Source organism: Oncorhynchus nerka, linkage group LG1 (assembly GCF_034236695.1).
Source record: "Oncorhynchus nerka isolate Pitt River linkage group LG1, Oner_Uvic_2.0, whole genome shotgun sequence".
NCBI classification, from domain to species: domain Eukaryota; kingdom Metazoa; phylum Chordata; class Actinopteri; order Salmoniformes; family Salmonidae; genus Oncorhynchus; species Oncorhynchus nerka.
Window position 1 is genome coordinate 2,357,419 of NC_088396.1, and position 21,599 is coordinate 2,379,017.

The window sequence follows — 21,599 nt, forward strand, 5'->3', positions numbered from 1 at the left end:
AATAAACATTGATAAAAGATACAAGTGTTATTCACAGAATTAAAGATAGACTTCTCCTTAATTCAACCTCTGTGTCAGATTTCAAAAAAACTTTACGGAAAAAGCATAATCTGAGAATGGCTCTCAGAGCCCAATCCAGCCAGAGAAATATCCGCCATTTTGGAGTCAACAGAAGTTAGAAATAACACTATAAATATTCACTTACCTTTGATGATCTTCATCAGAAGGCACGCCCAGGAATCCCAGTTCGACAATAAATGACTGATTTGTTCCATAAAGTCCATAATTTATATCTAAATAGCCACTTGTTGTTAGCGTGTTTAGCCCAGTAATTCATCTTCATGAGGCGTGAGCACTTCGTCCAGACAAAAACTTTAAAAGTTCCATTACAGGTCGTAGAAACAAGTCAAACGATGCATGGAATCAATCTTTAGGATGTTTTTAACATAAAACATCAATAATGTTCCAACCGGAGAATTCCTATGTCTGAAGAAAAGCACTGGAACGAGAGCTAACTCTGTCGGGAGCGTGCGTCGCGAGCCTGAGACACTCTGCCAGACCACTGCCTCAAACAGGTCTCATAAGCACCTCCTTTATAGTAGAATCCTCAAACCAGTTTCTCAGGTTTTCGCCTGCCATATGAGTTATGTTATACTCACAGACATCATTCAAACAGTTTTAGAAACTTCAGCGTGTTTTCTAACCAATACTACTAATAATATGCATATATTAGCATCTGGGACAGAGTAGGAGTCAGTTCACTCTCGGCACGCTATTCATCCAAAAGTTAAAATGCTGCCCCCTATCCCAAAAAGGTTTTAAGCATGATCAGATTTAACAGCTAGCAACAAAGAAGGGTCCGGAAGCCCTTTAGCGGAAAGCCTGACCCTCTTTCTACATCACACATCACGAGAGATAATGCTCCTAATAACAACAAGGAAAATACGCAAATTACATGAAATTACACACACCACAAATAACATTATAACAATAGATGTCATTTTTATGTGTCATATACTGCAATGGGATGGGATTATCATTATAAATAGAAGCTTATTCAAATGCATGGTCCGTCCAGCAGAAACGACCCCTTAGCCCCTACCCCGACCCTGCAACTTGCTTTTTAGGCAGAGGTTCGAGGTTCAAATCTGGCACCAGCTATGAAGCGTGATTGTGTTTGATATTGAAGACTATGCTGGTCAGCGTGTCAAGACAACTAGAGAGAGTGGCTGCCACACAAAAGGTTTCTAAAGGGCAGTGGTGATGTGTGGTAGAGAGTGATATGGGGTTGTATAGACAAAGGACCAGTACTTACAAATGAAGTGTTACTCTGATATATGAATGTGTGAATTCCACACAATGAACTGCAGTGGTTACGGACCAGAAAGCTAGGCAAACACAGATGGCTGAAAGCAGTGGTAACGGCCAGGAGGGAGTGGTAAGGGGTGACTTCCACTGACCGTAACATACTCCACTGTCTGTGGAACAGGAAGCTGGGAAAAATATTTTTATTTAGGAAAACATTGTTTATTTTGTTCCCTCGATGACCAATTTCAATTACCTTATCCAGCATGTTTCTTGTATGTCCACTGATGGAGAAAACCAACAAATAGTTTATTTAATGTTCGTACAGCATGCCCCATTTTGCATAGGATTGGGAGCACTACTGGTTGGCTGGTATCATAGCACTCATCCATGTACCCTCTTCCTATCTATTCATCTTTTTATCTTATGCTCAGAAATACTCACACAGGCATAGACACGCAGCACACACACACATGCATACATACACTCACGTGCTAACAGACACACTTAAACTCAATCACACAAAAATGTATGTGAACTTGATTTATTTTTGCATCAATGACTCATGTCCACACCTGTGTCAAAGCATGACACACTGTCCCTTGATAAATCTGGATGGACTGCAACAGATGCAAGTTATGGCGTATTTCAGTCTCTCAATCCCTTGATCAAAGACCCATATGACCCATTAAAACTGAACACAATTGTGCTCCGCCGCAGTATCAAAGAGAGCTGTATGGCCTAGAGTATAGGTGTATGTGTCACTGTGTCTGGGAGGCAGAAAGGGGCACCATCCACTCATAATGGATGTTCTTCAGGAATAATGAGAAGGAAGTAATGCTGCACCATTATGCTTTCAAAGACACATTTTAAATATCAATCATCCTTTCTTAAATTTTCAGTTACAATGTTTTGGCACACACTTTCTCATTCGATAAATGAACAAAACCAAAAAAAGACCTGACTATGAAATCACAACATTTCCGAAGGGGCCATTTCCTTACGAAACTATAGGTCATAATAAGAACCACTTTATTTACACCAATAGTATGTGGACACCCCTTCAAATTTGTGGATTTGGCTATTTACGCAACAATCGTTGCTGAGATGTGTATAAAAGACCACATAAACTCACAGAAGGGGACTACCGAGTGCTGAAGCACGTAGTGCGTGAAAATTGTCTGTCCTCAATTGCAACACTCACTACCAAGTTCCAAACTGCCTCTTGAAGCAACGTCAGCACAAGAACTGTTCGTCATCAGTTTCATTAAATGTGTTTCCATGGCAGAGCAGCCGCACACAACCCTAAGATCACCATGCGCAATGCCAAGCGTTGGCTGGAGTGGTGTAAAGCATGTCGTCATTGGACTCTGGAGCAGTGAAAACACATTCTCTGGATTGATGAATCAGCTTCATCATCTGGCAGTCTGACAGACGGACCTGGGTTTGGCGGATGCCAGGAGAATGCTACCTGCCCGAATGCATAGTGTAAACTATAAAGTTTGGTGAAGGAGGAATAGTGGTCTGGGGCTGTTTTTCATGGTTTGGGCTAGTACCCTTAGTTCCAGTGAAGGAAAATCTTAACCCTACATTCTAGATGATTCTGTGCTTCTAACTTTGTGGCAACAGTTTGGGGAAGGCTCTTCCCTGTTTCAGCATGACAATGCCCCCCGTGCACAAGCGAGGTCCATACAGAAACGGTTTGTCGAGATTAGTGTGGAAGAACTTTGCTGGCCTGCACAAAGCCCTGGCCTCAACCCCATCAAACACCTTTGGGATGAATTAGAACACCGACTGCTATCCAGGCCTAACCGCCCAACATCTCTGCCCGACCTCACTAATAATCTTGTGGCTGAATGGAAGCAGGTTCCGCAGCAATGTTCCAGCATCTAGTTGAAGCCTTCCTAGAAGAGTGGAGACTGTTATAGCAGCAAAGGGGGACCAACTACGTATAAATGTCCATCATTTTGGAATTCGATTTTTGACGAGCAGGTATCCACATACTTTTGGTCATGTAGTGTATGTAAGCTGCTACATTGTATTGCCTTCAGGTGAGCTTGGACACTTTTTCTGTACTTTGATCCTGGTACTTAAATGAGGAAGTCAAAATTGGAAGCCCCGAAATCAGGGTTGAGTAGGCAACTTTCTAATCAGGGTTGGGTAGGCTACTTTCTCTGTTACAGTAACTGGTTACCCGTCCAACATTTTACACAGTAAGATAACTTTTGGATCATGCAAACTCAGTACCCTTCACAAACATCCCTTATGAATGTAAAAGTAGTCCAATAAGTAATCATCAAGTTTTTTAAAAGTATCTGTAATCTGATTACAATATTTTAACTGTTAACATAACTCATGTTACAGCGATTGTTTTCCGTAATCAGATTACATGTTAGTGATTACATGTAATCAGTTACTCTCCAACCCTTCCCGAAATCCATAGCCAAGTGTGGAGGTGATGATAGCCATGTGTGGAGGTGATGGATTTGCTGTCACTATGCAATTTGAGCTTCAGCACAGTGCTGTGAAATATGATTATAGGATCTTAGCAAGGCTGCTGAACTCATTTTTAGACTGTGGCTTTAAATCACTTTCCAGCACTGGTGTACTGAAAACCCCCTCTTCCTGAGAAGTCTGTCTGCCATGCCGGATGTTAAAGGTGTTTTAAAAATGGTAAAAGTACAGTAGCAAGTGTACGATTGTGTTGAGATCTACTTGGGATGGTCACTAATTTCATGTGTTTGTCGTAAAACTTTTCTTATTGATTCATTTGATCCTACTTGTAGCAACATCTGAGAAGCCTGTCCTGATTACAGTTTGAGAGGTGCTCCCTCTTGTGTTATAAACTCTCATGAAGATGATCCGTCATATCTATTCAAGCAGATCAGACCAGCATCAAAGTCAATTCCAGCTATTTCAGTACATGGCTGGAATGAAACCCAATTAGATTTTAAATTAAATGTTAGAATAGACAATCTCCTTCATGTAAACTGAAATTACATCTATTTACTAAATTGTCTGAAATCCAAATGAAATGGACCCAACATGAAAAGTTATTATTGTCGTGTTTGTATGGAAGAATTTGTACTCATGTCTAAAATTAGTCACTCGACCTAAACTTTGATTAGTTGATTGAATGACCTAACCTTTCTGGGTATGTTGGTATCTCCTTGTTGTGTTCCAGGTGACTGGCTGGCTACTGTACCATCACACTCCTCCCATTCCTGAGGAAACCCTCTTCACGACCACACTCCTCCTCTCTTCACCTCCACTCCCAGTATGGAACCCAACAAAGTCCAGCCAGAGGGCGGCCTCAATGTCACCCTCACCATCCGCCTCCTCATGCATGGCAAAGTAAGCAATCTCTAGTCTTACATCTGTGGTTAAGGAAGAGAAACCTAGATAGTAGTTGATATATGTCTGAATTACAGTAGCTCACCCAGAACATGGAATCATGAAATAAAGTATATAAACGTTTTCTTTTCATCTCGTCAGACCGTTTCTGCAAAACCAAACATTGACAAAACAAAATAAATTAAACCGCAAACATCATGCGGGCGTTGGAGATGGGTGTGTGTGCTAGTGGATCTGGGCAGGTGTGATGTAGTGGATGTTTGTATGATCTTTTCATGTGGATGTGTATGTTTTGTATCGTTTTATAAAACATAAATTCAAATAAAAAATAGTAATCTCCTACACTATAATGTTATCTCACAACCAAACAGAAGCTAGAAGGGAATGTGGTTTGAATGATTGTTGTTGTTAATAATTGGCAAGCTGGCTGCCGGTGACTCAGCTGCTATCCTTCTGGGTGATGCTGAGTGCATTTGACCATGGAGGAGAGGTGAAAGAGTATTAGCCCTCAAAGCCATCACTGCCCGGCTTCCCTAGTTGTACTGCACCAGACCAAGATGATAGAGAGTGATTGCATGCATATTTTAGCTTGGCAACAGTTAGATTAGGTAGCTGTTCGACCTTTGCAAGTACATTGCAATTGTCACTTGGGCTCTTTGCTCGTGAGTATGAAGTGATGCCTCGAAAAGCTGTTTATATTAAGGTTCCTTAATAACCCATTTATAAACAGTTTATAAAGTGTACTTGCCATATATTAATCATTGTTCTTACATTTGTAAATGTCAATAAACAATATTTTAAGTTATTTACACATTTATCAACACTATTTTAAAATGATGTATTATTGATAAAATAAACCATAAGGTGTTTGATAAATTCAAATGTTCACAATTTGTAAACATTGTGAACATTGTATGTTCCCAATGTGTCAATTATTAATAATGTACTGATAAACCAGCTATTTTAAAAGGAGTTATTGTCAACTCTTTTGATTATTTATAAGGCATTTGTTAATGGTTGATTAATATTTTGACTGAGAATTTATTTACATATTTTTAAATGTATTTATAATATTTCATGAATGGGATATTTATTAATTGGTAATGAGTGCATTTGTAAATGTGAGTACTTGCACACCTCATTTGATGATTATCGTAAATCCTTATAAACCATTGACTAATTATTAATCAACTACTTTGCAGCCACTAATCTGCACTATACACACTGATTATGCCAAACAAACATTAGGAACCCGTAAGGACCGACACTGGTGTCGAGAAGCAGGTACGGGGAGTTGACATTTAATTAAGAATAGACAGAGAACAAGACAGGAGCAGCGTCAGCACACGGGTATACATCGACAAATGACAATCAAGAACGGCCTGGTGGGCCGTTCTTGATACACACGGGAAACTGTTGAGCGTGAAAAACCCAGGGGCGTTGCAGTTCTTGACACAAACCGGTGCATCTGACACCTACTGCCATACCCTGTTCGAAGGCACTTTAATATTTTTTCTTGCACTTTCACACTCTGAATGGCACACATACACAATCCATGTCTCAATTGTCTCAAGGCTTAAACATCCTTGTTTAACCTGTCTCCTCCCCTTCATTTACACTGATTGAAGTGGATTTAACAAGTGACATCATTGAGGGATCATAGCTTTCACCTGGATTCACCTGGTCAGTCTGTGTCAAGGAAAGAGCAGGTGTTCTTAATGTTTTGTATACTCACTTGAAGTTCAGTCCTATGCCAATATGTTTTCGCCGCGGTGACGGATAAGGCATATTGCTTGAAAATGTACCCCGATCCAGGTATGGAAGGTGTTGCTGTACTCCTAACTTCCCCATTATCCAATCTGCAAAATCGAGAAAATTGAAATAACGCAAATGTTTTATTAAACGACCTTTTCTTAAGCATGCTAGGCTAGCGTGGAGCATCAGGTAATATCTACTAATGTGGCCAGCTTTTGGGGAGGAGCAAGTCATATATAAATGCTCAGAAAGTATATGTATAGTGCAGGATCTACATTAATCATCAACTGAGGTATTAGTAAGTGCATGTATTCACATTTATAAATGACATAGACAAACAAGAAAAAGCAAATCCACTAGGTGGCACTTCCCGTGGCCACTGATTTTAATGCAGGGCAACTGTAAGTCGCTCTGGATAAGAGCGTCTGCTAAATGACTTAAATGTAAATGTAAATGTAAATCAGTTTTACCAAATTTGTATCAGCTCATTTTTACCAGCATGTCATTCCTACTTACAAGCAAATACTCAAACAGGAAGTACCAGTGACAAGCTCAATAGAAAAGTGATCTTATGAAGCGGATGCTAAACTACAGGACAGTTTCACTTGTACAGACTGGAATATGTTGCAGGATTCATCCAATAACATTGAGTAGTTTACCACCTCAGCCACCAGCTTCATTAATAAGTGCATCGGTGATGTCGTCCCCACAATGACTGTACATACATATTCCAGCGAGAAGCTATGGATTACAGACAACATCCGCACTGAGCTAAAGGCTAGACCTTCAGCTTTCAAGGAGCGGGACACTAATCTGGATGCTTATAAGAAATCCCGCTACGACCTCATCGGATGTGGCAAGGCTGGCAAACTATCACGGATTACAAAGGGGAACCCAGTCACGAGCTGCCCAGTGAGTTAGATGAGCTACACTAAACAACACTATGAACTCAACATGCAACAATTTCAAAGACTTTACTGAGTTACAGTTAAAATAAGGAAATAATTCAATTGAAATAAATGTATTAGGACCTAATCTATGGTTTTCACATGACTGGGATTACAGACATGCATCTGTTGGTCACAGTAACCTTAAAAATAAGGTAGGGGCATGGATCAGATAACCAATCAGTATCTGGTGTGACCACCGTTTGCCTCATGTAGTGCGACACATCTTCTTCTCATAGAGTTGATCAGGCTGTTGATTGTGGCCTCTGGAATTTTGTCCCGGTCCTCTTCAATGGCTGTGCTAAATTGCTGGATACTAGTGGGAACTGGAACGCACTTACAGGAATTGTGTACAGATCCTTGCGACATGAGGTGATGTTAGCAGATGAATGGCACAACAATGGGCCTAAGGATCTTGTCACGGTATCTCTGTGCATCCAAATTGCCATTGATAAAATGCAATTGTGTTTGTTGACCATAGTTTATGCCTGCCCATACCATAACCCCACCACCATCATGGGGCACTCTGTTCACAAAGTTGACTTCAGCAAACCACTCGCCCACACGACACCATACATGTTGTTGGCCATCTGTCCGGTACAGTTGAAACCAGGACTAATCCGTGAAAAGCACACTTCTCCAGTGTGCCAGTGACCATTGAAGGTCAGCATTTATCGTTTACGATGACGAACAGCAGTCAGATCAAGACCCTGTTGAGGACATTGAGCATGCAGATGAGCTTCCCTGAGATGGTTTCTGACCATTTTAGCAGAAATTTGTCGGTTGTGCAAACCCACAGTTTCATCAGCTGTCCGGGTGGCTGTCTCAGACGATCCGAAACCGGCTGTCTCAGACAGTAATGAAACCGGATGTGGAGGTCCTGGGCTGGTGTGGTTACATGTCGTCTCCGGGTGTGAGGCCGGTTGGAAGTACTGACAAATTCTCTAAAACAAAGTTGGCTCATTGAACATTGGACGTTGAACATGCAATTCTCTGACCACAGCTCTGGTGGACTTTCCTGCAGTCAGCATGCCAATTGCATGCTCCCTCAAAACATGAGACATCTGTGGCATTGTGTTGTATGACACATTTTAGTGTAGCCTTTTATGGTCCCTTTAAAATCATCATGCTGTTTAATCAGCTTCTTGAAATGCCACACCTGTCAAGTGGATGGATTATCATGGCAAAGGAGAAATGCTCACTAACAAGGATGTAAACAAATTTGTGAGAAATATGCTATTTGTGCGTATGGAATATTTCTGGGTTATTTTATTTCAGCTCATGAAAAATGGGACTAACATTGCGTTTATATTTTTGTTCAGTATAAATGCCTTCTATGCTTGCTTCGAAGCAAGAAACATTGAACCATGTATGAGAGCACCAGCAGTTCCAGACAACTCTGTAAACTCGCTCCCCATAGCCGATGTGAGTAAAAACCTTTAAACAGGATAATAATAGGATAAAGGATAATATTCAGAAGGCCGCATTACCAGGGCACATTACTAGGAATTATCAGGACGCATACTCGGAGCATGCTCTGACCAGCTGGCGGGTGCCCTTCATTTTTTCACATTTTTAACCTCTCCCTGACCCAGTCTATAATACCTACAGTACATGTTTCAATCAGACCACCATAGTCCCTGTGCCCAAGAACGGCATGGTAACCTGTCTAAATGACCATCACTCATATTTGCACTCACATTTGCAGCCATGAAGTGCTTTGAAAGGCTGGTCATGGCTCACATCAACACCATCATTTACATTTACATTTAAGTCATTTAGCAGACGCTCTTATCCAGAGCGACTTACAAATTGGTGCTTTCACCTTATGACATCCAGTGGAACAGCCACTTTACAATAGTGCATCTAGGTCTTTTAAGGGGGGAGGGGGAGAAGGATTACTTTATCCTATCCTAGGTATTCCTTAAAGAGGTGGGGTTTCAGGTGTCTCCGGAAGGTGGTGATTGACTCCGCTGTCCTGGCGTCGTGAGGGAGTTTGTTCCACCATTGGGGGGCCAGAGCAGCGAACAGTTTTGACTGGGCTGAGCGGGACCATCATCCAAGACACTCTGGTCCAACTGCAATTTGCATACTGCCCCAACAGGTCCACAGATGACACCATCTCTGTTGTACTCCACAATGCCACCTCACACCTTGAGAAGAGGAACACCTATATGACAATGCTGTTCATTGACTACAGCTCAGCGTTTAACACCATAGTGCTCTCCAAGCTTATCACTAAGCTCAGGACCCTGGGACTGAACACCTCCCTCTGCAACTGTATCCAGGACTTCCTAATTGCCCATCCCAGGTGGTGAGGGATGGCAACAATACATCCGCCACGCTGACTCTCAACACAGGGGCCCCTCAGGGGTGCGTGCTTATGCCCTTTCTATACTCCCTGTTCACCCACGACTTTGTGGCCGCGCACAACTCCCACACCATCATTAAGTTTGCTGATGACATGACGGTGGTAGGCCTGATCACAGACGACGATGAGACTGCCTATAGAGAGGAGGTCAGTGACCTGGCAGAGTGGTGCCAGAACAACAACCTCTCCCTCAAACGTCAGCAAGAGAAAGGAGCTGATCGTGGACTACAGGAAACGGGAGCCTAGCATACCCCCATCCCCATCGACAGGGCTGTAGTGGAGCGAGTAGAGAGCTTCAAGTTCCTCAGTGTCCACATCACTAAGGAATTAACACACACCAACACAGTCATGAAGAAGGCATGACAACGCCTCTTCCCCCCCAGGAGACTAAAAAGATTTTGCATAGTCCATTCACCTGCACCGTTAAGAGCATCATGACTGGCTGCATCACAGCTTGGTATGGCAACTGCTTGGCATCCGACCCCAAGGCGCTACAGAGGGTACCAGTACATAACTGGGGCAGAGCTCGCTGTCATTCAGGACCTCTATTTCAGGCGGTGTCAGAGGAAGGCCCTAACTAACAGGACTTTGAACTGCCTCTACTCCCAAGCCACAAGACTACTAAATAGTTAACCAAAAATATACCCAGACTATCTGCATTGACTCTCTTTGGACTTAGTCTTTGGACTAACTCCTTTGAATCATTATTATCTATCCTGTTGCCTCGTCACTTTACCCCTACCTATATCTACATTTCTACCTCAATTAGGTCTTAACCCTGCACTAACGACTTGGTCCTGCTAGCCCGTGTACATAGCCCAGTTATCCTTACTCGTTGTGTATTTGTTCATTGTGTTATTCTCTATGCATTGTTGGGAAGGGCCCATAAGAAAATATTTCCCTGTTAGTCTTGACCTGTTCTTTACGAAGCATGTGACAAATAAAAATGTATTTCAATTGACTCATTAACAATGACTAAATATCTCATCGATGATATATATAAATACATTTATAAATATTTAAAGAAATGGTGAGTCAAACCATGAGTAAAAATTAGGTGGACTTTTCCACCTGGAGACATGGTGTTGAAAGGATTAATCAGCCATTACCAAATGCCTAAAAATAAACTTATGAATTGACAATAATTCTTTTTTTTTTTTATACCACAGCGTTGTTGAATACTCGTTTCTCATTGGCTAGAAGGGCATTATAGAATGGACATTAAAGCTGGATAACGGGACAGTAGGAAAAGATATAGGGATAACTTGCAATCATGACATAATAAGCGCCTACACATGCAGACCATATTTGCTACAAACTTATAGAAAGCTAAACAAATAACTACACAAACTTAAATTCAATGAGTTGTAAACGCAGGTCCGACGAGGAAAAAACATAGCTAGCTAGCTAGCATTGATTTGTTTTTGCAGAGACATATTTTTGGGGTGCATCTAATGACCTAATATCGTCAGTGATGAGCATGAATTTCTCTAGTAACCTTCACGGCTAACCCCAAAGATGTCAAATCCTCCAACATGTTTTTAGTTAGACCAGCTGTTTTCAGCAACGGGTATTTTTGAATTTGGTCATCATATTGGCAGCTTTGCAAGAAGAAAAAATGTATCTCGCTTCTAGCCTAGTATTTGATATGCTATGCGATCTCCACATAATTAACAGTCAGTGTTGACGAGTGTCCTGACCAGAAAGCAAACTTTGATAGCTATGCCAGGCAAAATCTGCATTATCAGCTTGGTATGGATGTATACAAATTAATGTCAATAGAAAACAACTGCTTAATTGTTATTCTGGCTGCAGAGGTCATGACTGTGTTAGCTGTAGCTAGATGGCTAACTAGCAAGCAAGGGATAAGATCATTGCCAGCAAGAATGGCAATGTAACATACAGTAAATAACAAAAGACTGCGTCGTGTCCATAAATATCGAAGTTATCAAACAAATGTCTGGGTCACGTCTCTAGCAACCAAGAGATGAGAAAGTATGAATTCACATGCAGTACCAGTCAATAGTTTGGACAAACCTACTCATTCCATGGTTTTTCTTTATTTTGACTCTTTTCTACATTGTAGAATAATAGTGAAGACATCAAAACTATGAAATAGCACAAATGGAAAAAAGTGTGAAAAATATCAAATTATATTTACATTTTGAGATTCTTCAAAATAGCCACCCTTTGCCTTGATGACAGCTTTGCACACGCTTGGCATTCTCTCAACCAGCTTCGTGAGGTAGTCACATGGAATGCCATCATTACTTTAAGACTTGAAGTTCAGTCAGTTCTCAAGAACTTTGAAAGTTTCTACAAGTGCAGTCTCAAAAACCATAAAGATCTATGATGAAACTGGCTCTCACGAGGACTGCCAGAGGAAAGGAAGAACCAGAGTTACGTCTGCTGCAGAAGATAAGTTCATTAGATTTAACTGCACCTCAGATTGCAGCCCCAAAAAATGCTTCACAATGTTCAAGTAACAGACAGATCTCAACATCAACTGTTTAGAGGAGACTGCATTTATCAGGCCTTCACAGTCAAATTGCTGCAAAGAAACCACTACTAAAGACCCCAATAAGAACAAGAGACTTGCTTGGGCCAAGGAACACGAGCAATGGACATTAGACAGGTGGAAATCTGTCCTTTGGTCTGATGATCCCACATTTTAGATTTTCAGTTCCAACCCCTCCGTGTCTTTGTGAGATGCAGAGTAGGTGAATAGATGATCTTAGCATGTGTGGTTCCCACCGTGAAGCTTGGAGGAGGAGGTGTGATGGTTTGGGGGTGCTTTTCTGGTGACACTGTCAGTGATTTACTCAAAATTCAAGGCACACATAACCAGTATAACTATCACAGTATTATACAGCGATACGCCATCCCATCTGGTTTGTGCTTAGTGGGACTATCATTTGTTTTTTAACAGGACAATGAAGCAAATCACACAACCAGGCTGTGTAAGGGCTACTTGACCAAGGAGAGTGATGGGTTGCTGCTTCTGATGACTTGTCCTCCACAATCACATAACCTGAACCCAGTTGAGATGGTTTTGGATGAGTTGGATCACAGAGTAAAGGAAAATCAGCCAACAACTGTTCAACACTAAAGTTGAAGTCAGAAGTTTAAATACACTATGTTTGGAGTCATTAAAACTCGTTGTTCAACCACTCCACAAATTTGTTAACAAACTACAGTTTTGGCAAGTCGGTTAGGACATCTACTTTGTGCATGACACAAGTAAATTTTCCAACAATAGTTTACAGACAGATTATTTCACTATAATTCACTGTATCACAATTCCAGTGGGTCAGAAGTTTACATACACTAAATTGACTGTGCCTTTAAACAGCTTGGAAATTATTATTATTCCAGAAAATTATGTCATGGCTTTAGAAGCTACTGATAGGCTAATTGACATCATTTGAGTCAATTGGAGGTGTACCTGTGGATGTATTTTAAGGCCTACCTTCAAAGTCAGTGCATCTTTGCTTGACATCATGGGAAAATCAAAAGAAATCTGCAAAGAACTAAAACAAATTGTAGACCTCCACAAGTCTGGTTCATCCTTGGGAGAAATTTCCAAACACCTGAAAGTACCACGTTCATCTGTACAAACAATAGTACGCAAGTATAAAGACAATGGGACCACGCAGCCGTCATTACCGCTCAGGAAGGAGACGCATTCTGTCTCCTTGATATGAACGTACGAAAAGTGCAAAAATTTGGTGCGAAAAGTGCAAATTCAATCCCAGCAGCAAAGGAGTTCCCAAAGGAGTTTGTGCAAAGATGCTGGAGGAAACAGGTACAAAAGTTATATATCCACAGTAAAACGAGTCTTATATCAACATAACCTGAAAGGCCGCTCAGCACACGCTGAGGATGAATGGGCCAAAATTCATGCAACTTATTGTGGGAAGCTTGTGGAAGGCTACCCAAAACGTTTGACCCAAGTTAAACAATTTAAAGACAATGCTACCAAATACTAATTGAGTGTATGTAAACTTCTGACCCACTGGGAATGTGATGATAAAAATAAAGCTGAAATACATCATTCTCTCTACTATTATTCTGACATTTCACATTCTTAAATAAAGTGGTTATCCTAACTGACATATGACAGGGAATTTTTACTGGGATTAAATGTCAGGAATTGTGAAAAACCGAGTTTAAATGTATTTGGCTAAGGTGTATGTAAACTTCCAACTTCAATTGTATGTGGGAACTCCTTCAAAACTGTTGGAAAAGCATTCCTCATGAAGCTGGTTGAGAGAATGCCAAGAGTGTGCAAAGCTGTCATCAAGGCGAAGGGTGGCTACTCTGAATAATCTCAAATATAAAATATATTTTTGGGGTCACTAAATAATTCCACACATGTTTCTTCATAGTTTCGTGTTCGTTATTTTACAATGTAGAAATAGCAAAAATAAAGAAACCCGTTTGAATGAGTAGGTGTGTCCAAACTTTTGACTGGTACTATGTATAAATGAAAAAAATCTACGAGAAAATGTCATTTCTACAGGTAAATGTGTGCTTCGAATTGTTTTCTTTGGCAACTCTGGTATAAGCAGGATAAACAGCTTAAACAAACGCAACGGAATAAACTTAGCTGTTATTCAGCTGCGGAGGTTGTGACTGTGTAGCCGTAGCTAGTTGGCTAGCTAGCAGCAAGCAAGGAATAAGAATGCTGCCACTGAGCATGGCAACGGAACATAAAGAACCAACGGCTGTGTCGCGTCCGTAAATATCGAACTAATCAAACGAACAACTGGGTCGCGTCTCTAGCAACCAGAAGATGAGAAAGTATGAATTATAAAAAAAAGATAAAAATGTTAACATCAACGGGGAAAAAAGTATTTATACCGGTAAATGTGTGCTTTCCTATTGTTTTCTTTGGCAACTGTGATATAAGTGAGATAAACGCCTCCGATCTGTACATGACCTTGGAATAATTAACTCTGCAAAGGGACTTGACTCCACCTCATCCCGCTGCATCGTCCATTACTTTCAAGGTAATCTACAGAATGGCAGCATTTATCCCTTACATACAGTTGAAGTCGGAAGTTTACATACACCTTAGCCAAATACATTTAAACTCACAATTCCTGACATTTAATCCCAGTAAAAATTCCCTGTCTAACGCTCGGCGAAATGGGTAGACCAAGGCGTAGCTTGATTTGGGTTCATCATATTTTATTTAAATGTGAACCAGCAACAAAACAATAAAGAGAAACAAACAAACGAATGTACAGCCTTGTGGGGCTCAAAAGCAACAATATATAAACAAGATCCCACAAACAACAGTAGGGAAAAGTTTACCTAAATATGATCCCTGTCACGGGCGTCGTAAGAAGTGGACCAAAGTGCAGCGTGGTGAGCGTACATATTCCTTTTATATATGCCAGCAGCATTCCACCCTGCATACCACTGCTGGCTTGCTTCTGAAGCTAAGCAGGGTTGGTCCTGGTCAGTCCTTGGATGGGAGACCAGATGCTGCTGGAAGTGGTGTTGGAGGGCCAGTAGGAGGCACTCTTTCCTCTGGTCTAAAAAAATATCCCAATGCCCCAGGGCAGTGATTGGGGACATTGCCCTGTGTAGTGTGCCGTCTTTCGGATTGGACGTTAAATGGGTGTCCTAACTCTCTGAGGTCATTAAAAATCCCATGGCACTTATCGTAAGAGTAGGGGTGTTAACCTCCGTGTCCTGGCTAAATTCCCAATCTGACCCTCAAACCATCACGGTCACCTAGTTTACAATTGGCTATTTCATCCCCCTCCTCTCCCCTGTAACTATTCCCCAGGTCGTTGCTGCAAATGAGAATGTGTTCTCAGTCAACTTACCTGGTAAAATAACGGGTAAATAAAAAATAAAATAAATAAAAATACATTTATAGAAAATGTAGCCAACAAAACAAGGAAACGACTGTGAAGCATTACTTCGGCTATAATGCCTCTAATAAAGTCAACTACCCACAAATACAACAGGGAAAAAAGGCTGGCTAAGTATGATTCCCAATCAGAGACAACGATAGACAGCTGTCCCTGATTGAGAACCATACCCGGCCAAAACATAGAAGCACAAAAACCTAGAAAACAAAACCTAGAATGCCCAACCAAATCACACCCTGAACAAACCAAAATAGAGACATAAAAAGGCTCTCTCAGGTCAGGGCGTGACAGTACCACCCCATCCCCCAAAGGTGGGACTCCGGCCGCAAAACCTGAACCTTTAGGGGAGGGTCCGGGTGGGCATATATCCGTGGTGGCGACTCTGGTGCGGGACGTAGACCCCGATCCACCTCTGGCTCACCCCGCTTTGGTGGCGCCTCTGGTGTGGGGACCCTCGTTGCGGGCCACGGACTGGTGACGCTCGTTGCGTGCCCCGGACTGGAGACCTTCGCTGGGGGCCCCGGACTGGGCACCCTCGCTGTGTGCCCCGGACTGGAGGCCGTCGCGGGAGGCTCCGGACTGGAGGCCGTCGCTGGAGGCTCTGGACTGGGGACCGTCGCTGGAGGCTCCGAAATGGGGACCGTCGCTGGAGGATCCAAACTGGGGACCGTTGCTGGAGGCTCCGAACTGGGGACCGACGCTGGTGGGAGGAGACGTATAGGCACCCTGGTGCGTGGGGCTGTCACAGGGCCCACCAGGCTGAGGAGACCTACAGGAGGCCTGGTTCTGGAAGTAGGCACAGGATGAACCGGGCTGTGGGGGAGCACTGGATATCTGGTGCTTATCCCTGGCACCACTCTTCCAGGCTGAATGCTCACTTTATCCCGGGACCTCCCGAGCGCAGGCACAGGTCAAACCGGGCTGTGGGGGAGCACTGGAGCTCTGGTGCTTAGTCCTTGCACCGCTCCTCTTGGCTGCATGCCCACTTTAGCCCAGCACGTGCAGGGAGCTGGAACAGGCCGCACTGGGTTCTCCTGGCAACTGGGGATACCGTGCGTAGAGCTGGCGCAGGATAACCTAGGCCGAAGAGACGCACCGGAGACCAGGAGCGCTGATCCGGCACAATCCCTCCTGGCTGAATGCCAACTCTAGCACGGCAACTGCGGGGAGTTTGCAGAGAGCGCACCGGGCTATGAGAGTGCACTGGAGACACACGGCGCAAAGCCGCATAAACTGGAACCTGACTAGTCACTCTCTCCCCACGGTCCAAAACCTGACTCCGCCAATCTCCCAGTGTGCCTCCCCAAAAAATGTTTTGGGGGCTGCCTCTTGTGCACGCCTCGTTGAGCCAACTCCTCGTAGCATTGCCGTTCTGCCTTTACTGCCTCCAGCTCCTCCTTGGGACGGCGATATTCCCCAGCCTGCCTCCAGGGTCCTTCACCGTCCATGAGTCCCCCTTACCACGCTGATTGGTCCTTTGGTGGTGGGTAGTTCTGTCACAGGCGTCGTAAGAAGTGGACCAAAGTGCAGCGTGGTGAGCGTACATATTCCTTTTATTTATAGAAAATGTAGCCAAGAAAACAAGGACACGAACGCGAAGCTTAACTCCGGCTATAATTCCTCTAACAAAGTCAACTACCCACAAATACAACAGGGAAAGAAGGCTGCCTAAGTATGATTCCCAATCAGAGACATTGAAAGACAGCTATCCCTGATTGAGAACCATACCCGGTCAAAACATAGAAGCACAAAAATCTAGAAAACAAAAGATAGAATGCCCACCCAAATCACACCCTGATCAAGCTAAAATAGAGACATAAAAAGGCTCTCTCAGGTCAGGGCGTGACAATTTCCAATCAGAGACAACGGTAGACAGCTGCCTCTGATTGGAAACCATACCAGGCCAACATAGAAATACAAAAACTAGACTACACATAGAAATAATAAAACTAGAACACCACCCAGTCACGCCCTGACCTACTCCACCATAGAAAATAAAAGCTTTATATGTTAAGGATGTGACACTGTCTTAGGTCAGTTAGGATCACCACTTTATTTTAGGAATGTGAAATGTCAGAATAATAGTAGAGAGAATTATATATTTCAGCTTTTATTTCTTTCATCAAATTCCCGGGAGTCAGAAGTTTACATACACTCAATTAGTATTTGGTAGCATTGCCTTTAAATTGTTTAACTTGGGTCAAACGCTTACAGAATTTTGGCCCATTCATCCTGACAGAGCTAGTGTAACTGAGTCAGCTTGGTAGCCCTCCTTGCTCGCACACGCGTTTTCAGTTCTGCCCACAAATTTTCTACAGGATTGATGTCAGGGCTTTGTGATGGCCACTCCAATACCTTAGCTGTGTTGTCCTTATGCCATTTTGTCACAACTTTGAAAGTATGCTTGGTGTCATTGTCCATTTGGAAGACCCATTTGTGACCATGCTTTAACTTCCTGACTCATGTCTTGAGATGTTGCTTCAATATATCCACATAATTTTACCTCCTCATGTTGCCATCTATTTTGTTATGTTCACCAGTCCCTCCTGCAGCAAAGCACCTCCACAACATGATGCTGCCACCCTTGTGCTTCACAGTTGGGATGGTGTTCTTCGGCTTGCAAGCATCCCGCTTTTTCCTCCAAACATAATGATGGTCATTATGGCCAAATAGTTATATTTTTGTTTCCTCAGACCAGAGGATATTTCTCGAAAAAGTACGATCTTTGTCCACATGTGTAGTTGCAAACCGTAGTCTGGCTTTTTTATGGCGGTTTTGGAGCAATGGCTTCTTCCTTGCTGAGTGGCCTTCAGGTTATATAGGACTCGTTTTACTGTGGATATAGATACTTGTACCTGTTTCCTCCAGCATCTCACAGGGTCTTTTCCTGTTGTTTGGGATTGATTTGCACTTTTCGCACCAAAGTACGTTCATTTTTAGGAGACAGAACGCGTCTCCTTGCTGAGCGGTATGACGGCTGCATGGTCCCATGGTGTTTACACTTGCGTACTATTGTTTGTACAGATGAACGTGGTACCTTCAGGCGTTTGGAAATTGCTCCCAAGGATGAACCAGATTTGTGGAGGGCTACAATTTTTTTTCTGAGGTCTTGGTTGATTTCTTTTGATTACCCCATGATGTCAAACAACGAGGCACTGATTTTGAAGGTAGGCCTTGAAATACATCCACAGGTACACATCCAATTATGTCAATTTGCCTTTCATAAGCTTTTGAAGCCATGACATAATTTTCTGGAATTTTCCAAGCTGTTTAAAGGCACAGTGAACTTCGTGTATGTACATTTCTTACCCACTGAAATTGTGATAAACAGAATTATACGTGAAATAATCTGTCTGTAAACAATTGTTGGAAAACTTACTTGTGTCATGCACAAAGTTGATGTCCTAACCGACTTGCCAAAACTATAGTTTGTTAACAAGACATTTGTCGAGTATTTGAAAAACAAGGTTTAATGACTCCAACCTAAATGTATGTAAACTTCCGACTTCAACTGTAGCTGGTTAAGTACATTCGTAGTTCATTATAAATCCTTTACAAATTGTGAACATATTATGATCAAATACCTTATTAGATAAATAATTGACTAATTATAAATAAATGTTAAGTAACACAAAATATTTATAAATGATTTATTAAGGGACCTTAATATGAAGTGTTACCAAAGCAGTATCAATAACCTTATTGTTAGCATTGAGATTACCCTAAAATGTTAATTACAACTACTATTTTATGTTTATGTTCCCTTATTTGTTTTAGGAGGTTGGAAGTATTATTGGCAAGGTATGCAAGACTTTGTTTATCACGCACTTGTACATAACACAATCACAATAATAATTACTTGAGATTACTGTAAACATTTAATGTTTTTATACCAGAAAGGGGAAACAGTGAAGAAAATGCGCGAGGAGGTGCGTTGTCAATCCCTCTTTTCTTCCATTATACACTTTTATCATGAGAGTTAGAATTAATCCAAGGGCTGCTCATAATGACGTCTGTTATTATTCACAGAGCGGAGCACGAATCAACATCTCTGAGGGCAACTGCCCCGAGCGGATCGTCACCATCACCGGCCCAACCGACGCCATCTTTAAGGCCTTTGCCATGATTGCCTATAAATTTGAGGAGGTATCATACTTTCTCTTGTCCTAAGTAACTTCTTTACACAGAGGCAGGAGTGCTACCACTGCTTGGGTGAGGACAAATAGAGAATAGCTTCAGATGGTGCTTTCCTTGGGAGGGTTGTTGATTTTGTCTTCATATTCAGACGAATTCAAGGCATTCTTCAACCTTGTGAAAATATAAAATGTCTTAATTAGTTTGGCATAGTAACAGGGATTAATAAAAACATGAAACAATTTGTTTGTGAAGCCAAAAGGTTTGCCAGGTTTTTATATGTTTAATCCCGGTGGGAATGCGAATTTAATAAAAGCATTTCACATTTAGGCAAAAGAATATATATAATTATGAAGAATAACCTCCTTTACTTTCTTTAACCGTGGTCCAACAAAACCGATTTGCCAACAAAAGGGAGAAACATAAATGGCCATGGAAAGAAGGTGTAGTAAACATCAAAGTAAAATATGTCTTACACAGGCAACTGTTTCTTATGCTTGACCAGATTATATCCCATTCCAGGATATAATCAATTCCATGAGCAACAGTCCAGCCACCAGCAAGCCCCCTGTCACTCTGCGTCTGGTGGTGCCAGCCAGCCAGTGTGGATCTCTCATTGGGAAGGGAGGTTCCAAGATAAAGGAGATGAGAGAGGTACGTTACAGTACAGGTACAGTAGCAGGCTATACCATGAACATCAGACATTAATCATGGAATCAAGATGATGCCAAGATTGTTTGCATTCCGATTCTTTACCCTTCTACCAGAAGTGTGCACTTGCTCACTCCTCAATTTACTATACTTCATTTCTGTCTTATGACTGTTGCCTATACTAAATAAACCCAACAAACGTATCATACTAAGCAATGACCCTCACCGTATTACTTGAGTTGTCAATGGCTCTGTGTCTTTGTGAGTGTGACCTTATGTTGTTATTTTCAATATCAATGTGATCTATACATGTTGATTGTCTTTACTCAGGAGCTCAAGATGCAAGATAAATAAGGCCAATTTACAGTAAGTGAATTGAATTGAACTGGAACTATGTCTCACTGTGCCATGTCTATCTCTCCCCAGTCCACAGGGGCACAGGTTCAGGTGGCAGGGGACATGCTGCCTAACTCCACAGAGCGTGCCGTGACAATCTCTGGGACCCCTGAAGCCATAATCCAGTGTGTCAAACAAATCTGTGTGGTCATGCTTGAGGTAAAGTATGTTGGAGGTAGAGGACATTTTCAGTGCAATACAATGGGAATCTAGCCACCAAAACCCACATAGCCAGAACAAAGATACAGAGAGAGCCATGCTACTGCTGGCACTCTGAATGGTCTCTGTCCCTAGACCTCTTCCAAGATACTCCTGCTGTGATGGTAAAAAACATCTGACATAATGGACTGAACAAAATCTAATAATTCCCCAGTAACAACTTTGTAGGTCCAGAAGTTTCAGGGGTAAGACAAAACCAACTTGTGTTCTCTGACAGAGAGAACTCGATGAATCAATTCAATCATTTTAAATTAACATCACATTTAGAAATAAAACCTTAGTTCAAATATCCTATCTCACAACATGGGAAGAGTGTTATTTTGCCATTAACTCAGAAATGTGGTCTAGACACAGCTTCTGATTGAATCAGTAAACTACACTGCTCAAAAAAAATAAAGGGAACACTTAACAACACAATGTAACTCCAAGTCAATCACACTTCTGTGAAATCAAACTGTCCACTTAGGAAGCAACACTGATTGATAATAAATTCCACATGCTGTTTTGCAAATGGAATTGACAACAGGTGGAAATTATAGGTAATTAGCAAGACACCCCCAATAAAGGAGTGGTTCTGCA

At 42.0% G+C, this 21,599-nt stretch overlaps 1 protein-coding gene across 5 annotated transcripts in view; it reads left to right on the plus strand.

The window, feature by feature from the left end:
• LOC115130807 (poly(rC)-binding protein 3) overlaps nt 1–21,599 on the plus strand; it is a 154,762-nt gene that overhangs the window by 83,325 nt on the left and 49,838 nt on the right. For 3 of the 5 annotated variants that reach the window (XM_029662393.2, XM_029662559.2, XM_029662308.2), the window contains exons 5-11: nt 4,490–4,659; nt 12,662–12,805; nt 19,398–19,421; nt 19,517–19,549; nt 19,650–19,766; nt 20,277–20,408; nt 20,832–20,960. In XM_029662393.2, the coding sequence (XP_029518253.1) occupies nt 4,585–4,659; nt 12,662–12,805; nt 19,398–19,421; nt 19,517–19,549; nt 19,650–19,766; nt 20,277–20,408; nt 20,832–20,960 (654 nt within the window). In that variant the 5' untranslated portion in view covers nt 4,490–4,584. The remainder of the gene's footprint in view (nt 1–4,489; nt 4,660–12,661; nt 12,806–19,397; nt 19,422–19,516; nt 19,550–19,649; nt 19,767–20,276; nt 20,409–20,831; nt 20,961–21,599) is intronic. The other 2 variants (XM_029662685.2, XM_029662478.2) reach the window with 1 other exon arrangement.